Source organism: Borostomias antarcticus (genome assembly GCF_949987555.1).
Source record: "Borostomias antarcticus genome assembly, chromosome: 6".
Taxonomy (NCBI): domain Eukaryota; kingdom Metazoa; phylum Chordata; class Actinopteri; order Stomiiformes; family Stomiidae; genus Borostomias; species Borostomias antarcticus.
In genome coordinates this window covers 18287107-18302021 of record NC_140239.1, presented here as the reverse complement: position 1 = coordinate 18302021, position 14915 = coordinate 18287107, and the positions used below count along the sequence as shown (strand labels likewise).

At 49.3% G+C, this 14915-nt stretch overlaps 1 protein-coding gene across 1 annotated transcript; it reads right to left on the bottom strand.

The window, feature by feature from the left end:
- Nucleotides 1–857: 857 nt before the first annotated feature.
- On the bottom strand, nt 858–13294 carry thbs1b (thrombospondin 1b). Its single transcript, XM_084439703.1, has 23 exons — nt 13202–13294; nt 12946–13030; nt 12170–12729; nt 11779–11854; nt 11293–11382; nt 11057–11166; nt 10576–10701; nt 9576–9672; nt 8396–8569; nt 8061–8237; nt 7709–7882; nt 7190–7317; nt 6941–7093; nt 6231–6449; nt 5899–6006; nt 5065–5224; nt 4612–4730; nt 2453–2687; nt 2105–2332; nt 1636–1907; nt 1397–1494; nt 1109–1248; nt 858–989 (listed from the first exon to the last, which is right to left on the bottom strand). The coding sequence occupies exons 2-23, from the start codon at nt 13007–13009 to the stop codon at nt 982–984; spliced, it is 3516 nt and encodes a 1171-aa protein (XP_084295829.1). The 5' UTR covers nt 13010–13030; nt 13202–13294; the 3' UTR covers nt 858–981.
- Between the last annotated feature and the right edge of the window lie 1621 nt (nt 13295–14915).

Below are 14915 nucleotides of genomic sequence, written 5' to 3'. Positions count from 1 at the left end.
ATCATACCCCTGAGAATACAATGTTAATTTATCTTAACTAGACCAATCTAATGCCAGCCACAAAACCTTTGTATTGACAAAAATAGTTTGGCTCATTTTAATTTCATTTTGTTTTCTTTTGTCTCTGCAACACTCTAAAAATGGGCTCTAATGGTATATAAATGGGTACGAGTAGAGCAGGTACTTTTTTCTTTCTTTCTTTCTTCTTATTTACACAAACAAACAAATAAATCCAACATGTTATCATCCCTCCATATCTCGTGGTTACACAACTGCCTTTTAGAGTCAAAAGCTCTCCTAACAAAAAACATAAAAGTGAAAAAAAAAGTCTTTTTTGCTTTCTTCCTTCTCTGAGCAAACTCGTACTCAGAGTCCTGTCATTCAGCATCTACAGCCCGGTAGATCTGTTCTGTTTACAAAGAGGGAATTATCAGTCTTTTCTTTGGGACGTCCATCCAGAAATTAAAAGAGAGGCACAGAGAGAGAGGAAGAGAGAGAGAGAGAGAGAGAGAGAGAGAGAGAGAGAGAGAGATGTAAAGGTTTGGAAGTGCATAGTTGTCTATGGGGAGCCAATCCCACGCAGAGTTGAATGAGGTCTTTCAGACAGAAAAAGAGGGGTGGGATATAGAGAACATCTCAGGCAAAGTGAGCGGGTGCTGTTTGTTCAGCTCTACCTGCTCTCATTGGATGAGAGGGTGCTGTTTGTTCAGCTCTACCTGCTCTCATTGGATGAGAGGTCAGAGGGCTCTCTCTGACCCTCTCTGATTCTCTACTGGCTGTCAGACGGTTCTCTGTCCAAACCAGCGTCAAGTTACCCTGAGGCTGACCACACGCACTCGCGCCGCCTGTTTGCGTGCCGCAGAAAGTGAAAGAGTGGGGTGGGGGTGGGGGGTGGGTGGGGATGATTTGGTCCCTGGACTTTGTATCAGAGTAATGTTTATAAAGAAAGGTGCATTTTTCAGAGTGTCCTGCTCCGTGCGTTTATGCGTCTGCGAAGAGAACACAGAGAAAACATTTGCTTTGGTTAGATTGACGATCTATGTATCCAATACAGGTCACATGATTTGATCTGAGAGAGTTACCATGTGGGATATATCCTGTTCCTTACCTCTGCATTCGTACTTGAGGTCTGAGAAGTATACCATCTCTTGTGAGAAGACAAAGAGACCTAGTCTTCCACCTGCGTATGTCTTATCGTAGATGCTTCCAGAATCCGCCATGATCTTCTTTCCCTCGTACATCACCACTCTGAGTGGAGGTTGAAAGCATAGGCACGGTGGTGAGGTAAGTCGAAGGTTGCCACAATCAAAGGTTAAACAGAAAACAATTATTTGGGTGTATTGTACACAGTCCAGAGTGTGAACTTGGGTCTACTGGTTCTGTTTCTGGCACCTACCTGATATGTCCTGTTCTTGGTCTGTGGATCAGATGCCATCTGTAGGCGGTGAAGTCTTTCCAGCCGACGTTCTTGGGGTCGTGCCACAGAGTTTTCACCTGCAGAACATCAAGATGGACAGAGATTGAATTGAAGTTTGGAGAAATGGTTTGGAATCTTGCCACCAGGCATGAAGAAACAGATCCCCCCTGTTTTTATAATCTGAGTATAACATTATCAGGGAATTATGATGTGTTTACCTGTCCAGGTGTGTTTCCTGTGTGCCACAGGGCATTCCTTAGGTGCTCTCCTGGTCCTGTGGTGGAGTTAACCATCTTGATGGACAGGCCAGAGTATCCCTGGGCCTTGGTGGGCTTGTTGGACCAGTAGGTCTGGGTGATCTGCTTCCACATCACCACGTAAAATCTGGAGCTGGACTGGTATCCGAACACGAAACCGGCGTAGTCGTCATCCCTCTCTGTGTTTATGAAGAACGTGCCGCTGAAGTCCACGGCATTGAACTCATCGAAACCTGAGGATGAAAACCAAGACAATGGTCAGTGGCTGTTGAGACATCTCTAAGAATAGAAGAATCCCTGGTTGAGCGCAAACTGTTACATTTTCCTCTTGTCGATCTTGTCAAGGTTTTATTCAATTGTATTTGTTTTCTAGTAACATTAGGATCATTAGTTAGTTACTGCTCATTCAGTCCATCCAGGTATGACTCACCAACAGCAATGCCAGGGTCACAGTTGACCGTCTGGACCAGCTCTTTCCCCTGGTGACGGACCACCCAGTTGGGGTCGATCTGAGAGGTGCCCTTGGGGTCCAGAGGCACCATCTGGAACTTTCTAAAGTCCGTCTCGCTGATATCATAGTTCTCAGGACACACGTCATAAATGTCAGGCACATTGTCTTGGTCAAAGTCGTCTTTGCAGGCGTCACCACGACCGTCACCTGGAAAAAACACACCAATCATCAAACAGTGTGAGTTCTGTGGCTTTCCTAGAGAGAGAGAGATAGTGACCAGGGCTGTAATTCTTTGGCGTGGTGTTTATATGTTCTAATCCTGCTCACCATCAGAGTCCAGCTGGTCAGGGTTGAAGGCCAATCTGCAGTTGTCCTTGTCGTCGGGGATACCGTCGTTATCGTCGTCATGGTCGCAGGCGTCGCCTTTCCCGTCCTTGTCATGGTCGGCCTGGTTGGCGTTGGGGATGTAGGGACAGTTGTCCAGGTTGTTCTGGTGACCATCCTCATCGATGTCCTGGTTGCTGTCGCACTTGTCTCCCACCCGGTCGTCATCGGAATCCACCTGTAGCCGTGAATGCAAGCATGAGGTTAGTGTGCTATGCTAATATCAGCGGAAAAAACACCCATAGGGATCCAAAGCCTTTGGGTGAATTTGTCATTAGCTATAATGCTAACTCATCCAATTTCACCGCGGTGATGTTTAAAATGTCATCTCTTTCATATCATCTCCTCCCCTTCATTCATCATGGACTATCTTGAGGCCCCAATCACTCTCGCCCTATTAAACCTGCCAAGCTCAGTTTGCCTCAAAAACCTGGTGTCGCTTTTCATCTTCTGACAGTCAGACAACCCTACACACGCCATCCATCTCCACCTCACTTCTCCTCCTCTTCTCCTCCTCCTCCTCCTCCGCTCAGAGAGCACCTTGCTAATGCAGGTATGCAAGCCACCCCCCCTGAAGAAGGGAATCTCTTGTCCTTTCTCCTTGGTAGGACTACACACACATTTCACAGCCGCAGGAAGCCAGAGTCAGAGGAATAGAGGAGTAAACGACCAGAGGAGAAGGAGGAGAGGAGAGGGAGGGAGGAAGGGAGGAGGAGAGGAGAGGGAGGGAGGGAGGAGAGGGAGGAGGAGAGGAGAGGGAGGGAGGGAGGAGAGGGAGGAGGAAATGGGTACGAGTAGAGCAGGTACCCCCACCTTACCCCTGACCCCTGCCTCTACCTGGACCCAGGCACACTCACACACACACTGACATACACCAGTCCTGGGCTCAGATCCCCTTCCCCTCACCCTAACCCGGGTCCGTATCCTTTTCCTACCCCCCACCCTACCCAAACCCCTGCCTCTATCTGGGCCCAGGCACATTCACGCACACACAGACATACACCAATGTTTGCCATGTCTCTCCTATGATGTTATTAGCCTCTCTTACTCTGAAAATGTAATTTAATGTTATTTATTGCTCTATAAATGTTCTTAGCCGGTAGACAAACATACTCCAGGAGCTTGCTCGATCGCCTCGTTGAGAGGGGTCAGGGAAGAATTTTTACAGCTCACTTATCTGGCCCCCGGGTGATTACTGTTTTTTGCTTCCCTCTGGAATATGTAGGGGTGGGATGTCTGCCCACCTCCCTTGTTCTCTGTAAAGCGCATTGTGTTGCCTCTGGGTATGAAATGTGCTATATAAATAAAGCTTTGATTGATTGATTGATTGAGGAGAAGGAGGGAGGAGAGGAGTGGGAGGAAGGAGAAGAGATGAGAGGGAGGGAGGAGAGGGAGAGGAGGAGAGAGGAGGAGGAGAGGCAGGAGGAGAGACGAGAGGGAGGGAGGAGGAGAGGAGAGGAGAGGAGAGGGAGGAGGAGGAGAGAGGAGAGGAGAGGAGAGGGAGGGAGGAGGAGAGGAAAGGAGGGAGGAGGAGGGAGGAGAGGAGAGGGAGGGAGGAGAGGGAGGAGGAGAGGGAGGAGCAGAAAGAGAGAGGGAGGGAAGGAGGAAAGTGAGGGATCTTAAGGAGGAACGGGGGAGGTAGGGATGTGTGAATTCGATTTTACCTATTTTCACCCCCATTACTGAGTCCTGTTGTTCCACACATTCCTGCTCCTAGTTTGAGCATGGCACAGGTGGACCAGGCGGGCCAGAGAGTACTTGCCGGCGGGGCCACGCACACAGCTGAGGGACGGCCCATTCCTCACTAACAACTTGGCCCCGGGCCCTGGGCCCCTCCCTCTCTCCAGCAAACATCAATGGGCCATTGAACCCAGCCCCCGTCTGGCTCTTCAGACTGCCGCGTTCCTGAGCTCCAGTGGCTTTGCTCCTCCTTCACATGGCGTGATAAGGCCTACAGCTACCCAGGCAACGCAGAGAAAGGCTGTGTGTGTGCATATGTGTGGATGTGTGTGTGTGTGTGCGTGTGTGTGTGTGTGTGTGTGTGTGTGTGTGTGTGTGTGTGAGTGTGTGTGTGTGTGTCCGAGAGGCATGAGGGCACACACCTGGTCAGGGTTATGCTCCAGAGGGCAGTTGTCACACATGTCTCCAACGCCGTCCAAATCCGTGTCCCTCTGGTCGACGTTGTACACGTACGGGCAGTTGTCTTTCTCATTCAGAATGCCTGTCAAAGGAATACAAGCCTCTGCTCAGGGATGGTGTACAGTATAATAGTGTCATAGGTTTCACACAGAAGCCGGGTTCACATACAGCAGCCAAGACAGTTTTAAGCAGTTTTAGAATGTTTGTAGCTCTAGAACCTCTGTTCTTAAACCGGAGCCTTGATGATTCATCGGGTCAAATTCTTTAGAACCGCGGTTTTAGAACGGGGAAGAACAAACTTTCTGTCTAGCTTTAAAACGTGCTTACAACCGTCGAGTGCTTCTCATTGTGCCCAAGTGCGCGAGGACAGAGTGTAATAACAGAGAGTAATAACAGAGTGTAATAACAGCGCTCACCATCTCCATCGATGTCCACAGAGCAGGCGTCTCCCTCTCCGTTGCTGTCCGTGTCCGTCTGGTCAGGGTTGCTGTTGTAGGGGCAGTTGTCGCAGCGGTCGCCGACGTCGTCGCGGTCGTAGTCGTACTGCCGGGGGTTGTAGACGAACGGACAGTTGTCCTGTTCAAGAGAGGGGGAGAGGAACAAGAAGAGAGAGGCCACGGAGATCAGCTTTGGCCTGAAGAGGAATCCACCAGCCTCTACACACACACACACACACACACACACACACATTTATATTTTTGGAGTATATATACTCATCCTACCTAGTCAAAACATCCATAACATGAGATTAATTTCAGATGCCCTGCTTGTAATTTGCTGTGGCTAACTGTGTGGGTCTATTTACAGCGAGAAGGGGGATGAAAGTAGGTTTTATTTTTAGGCTCCGTTCCAAATATAATGTTGGGATTAGGTGGATACACTGTGGGTCCTTCAGAGTGGTACCTCGGTGTTGGAATTTGAGGTTTGGCTTTGAGGAGGGAGAAACGTTTGCTTTCCGCTGCCTTTTTTCCCCCTTCTCTCACTCTCTTTCACCTTCTTATTGCACAGCATGAATGATGAATGTAGAATCACATTCATGGCTCAGTGCCCATACTGAGCACACAAACACACACACGCACGCACGCACACACGCACGCACACACACACACACGCACACACACACACACACGCACGCGCACACACACACACACACACACACACAGACACGTATGCACACACACTGGATGATCAAGGAGTCATTTAAACTGAATGACCTTTTCATGTCTGGATACGTGGATGTTTACTCTTACCCTATCATCAGTGATGCCATCATTGTCATCGTCGCTGTCACAAGCATCTCCGATGCCATCCTTATCGTAGTCTTCCTGACCAGAGTTGGGAAGGTTGGGGCAGTTGTCCTACGAAATATACAGAGGTCAGACATTATACAATGTACCCATTATAGTAACACATTAAAACTCTGCATGTGATAATATTTAATTCGCAACTAATTTAACTACAGTCGTGTCCTTCCACAGAACCTGGCATTTAAAACGAGAAAGTGCCATGCGAAATACGCTGGCCTCAATATATTCAGTATAAATATACTGTGCTCTACGGCGGCGCGGCGCGTTCTGCATACCTTCTTGCAGTGGTACGTGGCGTTCTCCACGCAGACCAGGTCGGCATTGGGCCAGCCATCCAGGTCCGTGTCCTCTCCGCAGATGCGTCCGTTCCCGGCGTAGCCCGGCTTGCACTCGCAGCGGAACATGGGGTCGGCGAAATGTCCCAGGTAGTTACAGCGGGCGTTCTTGTTGCAGTCGTGGCTCCCGTCCACACAGGGGTTACGCGGGGTGCACACCTGCAGTGGGACGGATCAGCCATCAGGTGGGTCAGGAGGATCAAGATCTGGGTGGAAATACTTGTTTGAAATACTTTAATTTACTTCTGCATCTGAGTGCTCATGTGGGGCAACGGGAGCGGTGGGCAAACCGCATCCACCTGACGTCGCGGGTAGACTCAAACGTTAAAGCGATTGAAAGTATTTCAAGGTGTATTTCAACCCAGGTTTGGGAGCAGGATCTGTCTAATATAACCTCTCAGAACAGAAACTCTGTTTAGGAGTCTCTGTTCTCTTCTCCCAGAAGGAGCACAGTAGAGAATACACATTGAGCCTTAGTCTGAGCCACAGATGAGACGGAGCAGATCTAAACAGACCGGTGTGAGGCCACCTCGGAAAAAAACAATTACTGCCTCATCTTCTATCAGATAAACCCATAGTTACGACAGCCCCCACCCCTCCGAACCTCCCTCTCTGGTCTGCTCTGAAGGTGCGAGGCCCGCTGGACTCACCTGCTTCTTGGCGGCGGCCTCCTCCACTCCCCGACCGAAGGGCTGGGGGCCGGAGTAGCGTGGCGGGCAGGGCAGGCAGTTGTAGCCGGGGTCGGTGTTCTCACACCTGTGCACGCCGTTGAACTCTAAGCAAGCGTCGGGCACCTCTTTACACTGCGAGAAGGGGAGAAAGGGACGTTGATAAGGATGAGGACGATGATGACGAAGAGGATGGTGTTATTGAACGACGGCGGTTCGTTGACCTCTCACCTCGTTGATGTCCTTGCATTTGATGCCGTTGCCGCTGTAACCCGGCGGGCACTTCCCGCACTTCCAGGAGCCGTCAGGGAAGCTGGTGCACTTGGCTCCGGCGAAGCAGGGGTTGGACAGGCAGCCGTCTGAGGGCAGAAACACAGGCCGTCGGTGTGGCGGTGGACATATGGACCCTAAGTTCACACGCATCTCGGTCCCTTCGTGGGGCGGCTGTAGCTCAGTTGGTAGAGCGGGTCGTTCAATGATCAAAGGGTCAGTGGTTCGAATCCCAGCTCAGACTGTCCACATGTCAAAGTGCCCTTGAGAAAGACACCTAACCCCAAATTGCTCCCAATGAGCAGGTTAGCACCTTGCATGGCAGCTACCACCATTGGTGTGTGAATGTGTGTGTGCATGGGTGAATGAGAGGCCATTGTAAAGCGCTTTGAGTGCCGCTAAGGTGGAAAAGCGCTATATAAGTGCAGTCCATTTACCATTTACCATTTACCTAAGACGCGAACGTGGACAGAGACTCACCAATGGGACAGGCGTTCTTGTTGCACAGCTGGGAGTCCTTGGCGTCGCCCACGCACTCCTTCCCGCCGTATTTGGGCGCGGGGTCGTTACACGTGCGCTTACGCGTCTGGGCTCCTCCCCCGCAGGTGACGGTGCAGGTATCCCACGGCGACCACGGTCCCCAGTTACCGTTGACTGTAGAGCGGAGGGAATCGCAGGGGTCAGTGCTTATAATGCCCACCGCATATGCCTGTGTGAGCCAGGCCAGGTCAACACTGCCCCCTGTAGAGACGGTACTTAAAGCACAACGGACGAGTAGCCTATCTTAATACCTACCAGACAGTGGTTGGTATAAGATGCGGCCTATACTCACTGGGGCACGGAGACTTCTGGCACTTCTCGGTCTGCCTGCCCTCCCCCTCGCAGTCCTTGCCCCCCAGCTGGGGCACGGGGGAGTTGCAGAGGCGGATTCGGGTGATGACGCCGGCGCCGCAGGTGACCGAGCAGGAAGACCAGGGCGACCAGTAGCTCCAGCCGCCGTCCTGCTTGACTGCAGGCCACAGAGGTCAGAGGTCAGCGCGGCGCTCGTTTAAGCCTTGAAGTCTTGCGTGTCAAAGAACGCAATACCCGCTCCGTTTTTTAAAAACCGAACCCAAACATTTCTAACACGATCCGGGAGGTGAAGCCCGTGCGTTCGCCTGGACTCACAGCGTTTGTCGCACTCCTGGAGGTAGCAGTCCCTGGTCTGCACCGAGGTGCCCTCGCAGTTGTTGTTGATGCGATCGCAGGAGCGGCCCCGCTGCTGGATGCCCCGTCCGCACGACACGGAACAATGGGTCCATTCAGACCAGGGCGACCAGCCGTCCTCCGCATAGTCGCTCGCTGCAGAGGAGAGGGGAGGAGGGGGGCGCAGGGAATGCGAGAGAGAGAGAGAGAGAGAGGGAGGGGAGATGGAGACAATGAGAGGGCTATTCCAGCGAGAGACCGAAAGCCCCCCCCAAGCCCTAAATGAGGGGCCAAAGCTCTTAAAGCTGAGCGGCTAATGGAGTTCGGCTGGGGAGGAGGAAGAGGGCAGGCAGCTGGGAAGGGGGGAGAGGCGGGGAGCAAGGCTGAGAGACGGAACGCCGGCCCAGGGCGGCGGCGAGATCCTCCTCCCCTTCCTCTGAATGCACAGGGATGCCCCATTGAGTAACGTTGCTTTGGTTTTAAACCAAAGCGGAGATGGGAATTTGCAACCGGGGTTTTTGACTTGTGCCCTAACCAGCGGCAACCAAGGTAATGGCGAATGTGTCTGTCCTTATTTATTCAGGTTCAGAGAGAGCATTGCAGGTCAGCCCCTTCTATGTGAAACATGTCAGTTCAGCTTGTGAGGAGGATGGCTCCTCGGAACAGCAGCCAATTTTCCAACCCACTTTAACCAATTTGGCCAATTACACCCATTACAAGTTGAAGATTCAAAGATGTTTCTGGGGCACAATGCGCCAATGTTCAACACATACATGCTTTTCATTCACTGGGATGGTATTCCAGTTGAATCATCTCTAGAATGAATAGGGTTTTATTGAATAGAAAGCTTCCCATCTCATGAAATACGTGCGGCTTTCTGCTTTATTTGACCAATAACATCCAAATAGCTCTCAGTGAATGGAGTGTTGTTTTAAAGGGGGGCAGTCTTTTTCAGGACCATGCATCACTTTCTAAACACGCTGTATACCAGCTCGAATGAAGTATACCTTTGTGTGTGTGTGTCGTGTCGCGTTACAGTGTGCGAGGTGAACCAGGTTCGGAACCGTCGAATTAGCAGCACGTTTTCGTGGGCTTGAGTTCTAACTCCGTTGCATTCTGATTCTAAGGTTAGAACGTTGGCGAGCGGGAGATCGGAACTTACGGGTTCCGCATCGCGGGCAGCACTCTCCGTCGGGAACCGTGGCGTTGGCGCAGGGGATCAGGGGGCAGGAGATCTTGCGGCAGACTGTGGCGGAGTTCTACAGAGAGACAGAAACACAGTAGGCCAGGTACCTCATTAGACGAGAGACAGTAAGCCACCAGTAGCAGATGTTGACGACAGTGTAAAAGATATTGGAGAACTCTGTACTCATATACACATTCCCCTTCTCTACACCTGGTCTTTTTTGGGTCTAGAGTGCCAGCAGAGCTATGGGGTGGTTGGCTGTAGCCAGTGGACCCCTGCTGGCCACCACCTGCCCATTGGGTCAGGGTGGGATGGGAGCGAGTCCAAAGGCCTTCTAATGAAGAACATGGGTCAGTGGAGAGTTGGACCGCGCACTGAGTCCCAAACAAAACACTCTAGCCTGCCAAGCAGGGCTGTAACAGACACATGGAGGGAGGGATGGAGGGGGGGATCAAACTCTCGCTACTGAATCATGCTAACATCCTGGGCCACCGACCTTACGACTGGGTCTGTTGATTCTGAGAGGAATACTGTAGGGGGTGTGAATGAGGGATGGAAAGAAAGGCAGACTGGGATCCAGAAAGGTGGAAGAGGGGGATTTCACTAAAGAAGTGGTTACATTCTAAATCTAACAGAATAGATTAAGAATAGTTTGTCTGGGCTGAAGCCCTCTTCTTAAATTACAGATACGTTGCTGCTGAGAGGTCCTCTTGTCACACGAGAGTTCCTGTTGAACCACTGACAGCAGACTGAGCTATGGAGACTTCATTACCGAAGCCTCGCTGTCGGCCTGGTGCCAGTTCTGCCTTCTACCAATTACTGGCTATAAATGAAAAAGCCGGGAGCATGCTGAGTGGTAATGAGTGTGTGTGTTGGTGTATGTGTGTGTGTGTGTGTGTTTATGGGCATAGACAGATGCACACACACACACACACACACACACACACACACATACAAGCTCTCTCTCTCTCCTGACCTGGCAAGTGCACTCGGTGCAGTCGTCGACGGTCCACTCGTCGTTGTTCTTGTGGACGATGCCGTTGTGCAGACAGACGCCACTGTGGATGCCCACGCGGTTCATCAGCAGCTTGTTCTCGTCCGTCTGGAGAACAGGAAACAGCAGGTGGACAGCATGAATAGAAGACAAGGGCTACTGTTCTGAGCCACAGGGCCCATTGTTCTTGTCTCAATAGCCTCGGACTTATACTCTCAACAGAGGTGGAAGGTCATGATACAGATTGCTGAAGTTTATTGGAGCAGCCAGAGTAGGCAGACAGACAGACAGACAGACAGACAGACAGACAGACAGACAGACAGACAGACAGACAGACAGACAGACAGAAACAGAAAGACAGACACACATACACACACACACACACACACACACACACGCACATCTCTCCAGGACCAACTCCACAACCAACTCCAGACTGTCTGGTTGGGTTTTCCCGACTCACCACTTTGCGGAGTTCGTTAGAGAGCTCCTTCACCACGACGCCCAGGCCTTTCAGCTCCTTGAACATGCTGGCCAAGTCCTCACAGGAGAACCCACAGATCATCTGCAGGTCTGGGACAAAAACAGACAAACACTGTTAATAGATGAAACACTTCACTTTTTACTAAAAAATTACTTTACGGACACAGTGATATGTGGAACTAGGGGGTCCCTTGGACACCATGAGGGACAGTTTACCTTTGGTTTTGTGGCCGGTGTAGTCGGTCCTAATGGCAGGCCTGGACCCGTTGACAGGGTTGTCCAGGATGATGGTGTCGGTTAAGATCGCTGTGAGGGAAGGGACAAAGCACACAGCAGCACACAGCAGGTTCAGAGCTCTGGAGAATGTATAATCGTAGGTTTTTCTGGGCCGCCACAGACACACTCCTTAGGGACACCCCTCCGGCTGTATTTGTTACATAAGTGGGCTGGTTGGATAATTGTTCTCACAGTATTACAGTCTCTACAGTTTCATCTCTTTTGGATCACAGTCCATTTACCTGGCACTGAAAACATCTTTCAACCGGTATGTTTGTAAACTTTAAGTTCAGCCAGGCAACACTGAGTTTTAAACAGCTTCCTATGAGGCACTCTTGAAAGGTTATGCATGCTTGTCAAAAGCATGATGGAAAACAGGCAGAGGCACATAAATAAACACATATTTTTCTGATCATGATTACTCACAGTTTTGGCATCCTTTGTTGCGCAGAATGGCGTCCAGGGTCGTTCCAAACACAAAGCGCACGTTTTGGAGAACACCCTGCAAGCATCAATGCCACCTTTTAAATTCAGCATAGCAGTGACTGATACCACTCAGCATTTAAAATCAGAATTTGAAATAAATATAATATAATAATAAAAAAATAGAATAATTAATTTTTAAATGGTCATGCACAGGTTTAAATGTACATTCAGATATCTTTACGCATTTGGGTAGGGTAGTTTTACGCACTGTTTAGGTTTCCGTTTAGGTTATCATAGGTTTAGGCTATAAAAGTTCAACGCTTTACAATATACAAAATCACAAGCTTGCAACTTTGTCATCTCTTCAGCCATGCCTCGCGCATCCACTCACCATAAACCGGTCCTTCACCGCTCCCTTTCCGATGCGGAGGCGCGCAGTGGCGGGTATCTCCTGGGTAAGGATGCTCTGGATGGGGGCGTCCAGCTCGGCGGTGTTCACCTCCTCGCACCCCACGTACAGCTGCGCCCGGTCTTCCTGCACGAACAGCGTGATGTTCTTCCAGTGTCCCGTCGCCAAGTCTACATCCTCGATGGAAACCACCTGCTGCTTGTTCTCGGTGGAGAAAACTACGTCCAGGGTGTTAGCCTTCCCGTTGGAAATAATCTCGAACACGGGTCCGGAGCCGTCCTGCTTCTCCACTGTCAGCAGGCTTCCCCTGGTCCGCTTGAACTGCTTGAAGTTGAGCAGCAGGAGGAATCCCCTCTCGGCGTGGATGGAGTCGATTAGGTCCCTAAAGGCGTTCTCGGGGACTGGGGGGATCAGGTCTGGGTTGAGGATCTTGTAGGCGGGGCTGTACGGGTCATCACCCTTCACTTGAGTTACCCCATGGTTCTTCTTGGGGACTTGGACCAGCTCGAACAGATCGAACACGCTATTGTCGTCCCGGCTCTCTGCGGAGAATTATTATCAGTCTTTGTCTGATTTTGCATATTGGTTTTATTCTTTATCAATTAAATCAGTTTATAAAATATAAACTGAGTTTATAAAATATCAAGCACATGATTCAAAATTCAGCATACGAAGTTTGGTTACTCATGCACAATATACATTCGCAACTCATGCTATTTACATTCAAGTTGAAGCAGGACAAACAGCGCAACTCTCACCTGCAACTCTTGTGCTCTCGCAGTTCCAAAGCATCAGTAGTAAAAAGATTCCAGTCAACTTCATGGCGGCACTCTAACTTTATGCCTACAGAAAATGACAATACAATAAATATTTTATTAAATTATCAATATCCAAGATCAACAAGATCTACATAAATGTATGTATTAAATATGCTATAATTTACTGCAACAATAAACGAAATATAACCTAAAAATGCAGGAATTTCGTAAGTAAATCAAAAGCTTGTTCACCCACCTGTTCAATGAAAACAGCAGAAAAAAATATTAAAATCCAAATGGAAATTGAAATCCAACAAATCCAACAATAATCCTCAAGTTTCAAGGTTTTAATTTTCTTTTTTAATTAAAAAGTCCCGATATGAACAGAAGCAAGATATTGCCCTTGAGTGCCTTTAATGAATGGTAGCCTAATTCTCCTCTCTGGTATCGGGACTCAAAAAAACAACTTTAAGCCGAGGGGACAAAGTGCTATTTAAATAGTTTCATGACATTCCTAAGAACGCGTCTCGTCCAATCGGAGGCTGTAAGGAAAAAGGGACGAGCTTATCCTCTTACCTCACAGCGCGCGCAGCGCCGTCTGATACACAAGCACGTGCAGGGGGAACGAGAGGTGAAAAAACCAAACGCGCCACATTCCAGAGGCTGAAATTCCATTTCTGGATCCATAATTTCATAGACGTGCGTTTCCGGTCACTGGTGGTCTCACCAGTCTCGTTTTTTGGGCCCTATTTTCCAAAAGCATTTGCTTAGACTGGATACTGTTTGATTTTGTTTCATCAATAATGTTTTATATAAAATGCAATAGAAACGCATTTTTGGGATGCGCTTTTAAAGTAGCCCATCTTTTGATCTTATTTAAATAGTTTAATTTTAATTAATAACAAAAAAATGCCATCCTCATCTCCTATAGCACCTTTGGTCCCCTAATAGGATGCTCAGGCAATGACAGAATATTGTTTCTGCTATACCAAGGTTGTCCGCTAGGAGCCGTTGTGAGCTCACTCGAGATGCGCCGAGGGCATGAATGCGCACGCTCTGCTACACCTGCATTTGCCATACAATCTTCCCTCTCAGATATTCAGACTCAGCTTGACCTGTTACTGTGTTAATGAAGGTAGTGCGTTTTCTTAAAGAGTTATTTTTATGTAACTCCCTCATCTTCATTTGATACTAAAAATCTGTGTTGGCAATCTTGCTTGTCTGCTACCATGGCCTGGGTGCCTTTCATTTATAAAATGATTTACCACAGACACATCATAGACAAATCTTGGTCAGAAACAGTGAGCTCGTTTAGTGGCCAGACCTGGCTCAAAATTTTATTTCAATTACTTTATTTGAGCCAAAATAATTTACTTGAACCAGCAATGCTTCTGTCACCGGTCAAATGCTGTAACCACTGGGCTGCCTACCAGCCCCAGAGAACACCACCTCTCCCCCCGCACTCCTGTCTCACATCCTCCCCAGCCCAAAGCTCCCCCGAGTCCCTCTCCTGAAGTTTTTTAAGCTGCCGTCCAGCTCGGCTATCAAATAATATGATTGTGTGTTTTTTGTCCCTTTTATCCATTTCTTAATATATCTCAAGTGAAGATATTAATACGGCCATCTGGAGATGTGGAGTTATGCGGCGAAGGTGATGTGTTTAACAGAGTGTGTCCTGCATGTGTCCCTCCTCCCTCACGGCTCGCTAAGATCACATGATTCTCTCCCCGTTGTGCAAGAGGAAAATATTAAAAGAGCGAGAGAGAGAGAGAGAGAGTTACTACTAGGCAACACTTTCTCCTCTGCTTTCTCCAAACAGACAGTGTTTTGACTAGCTGTGGATGAGGGAAGCAGGGATGAGATGAAGGAGAGTGCAGCAGAGGGAAATAGTAGATGGTAATATCAGGACAGTGATCGGCCCGTTGGCAGGGACGTCTGGTTTACATGAGGTCGATACCGCCAGGAATAAG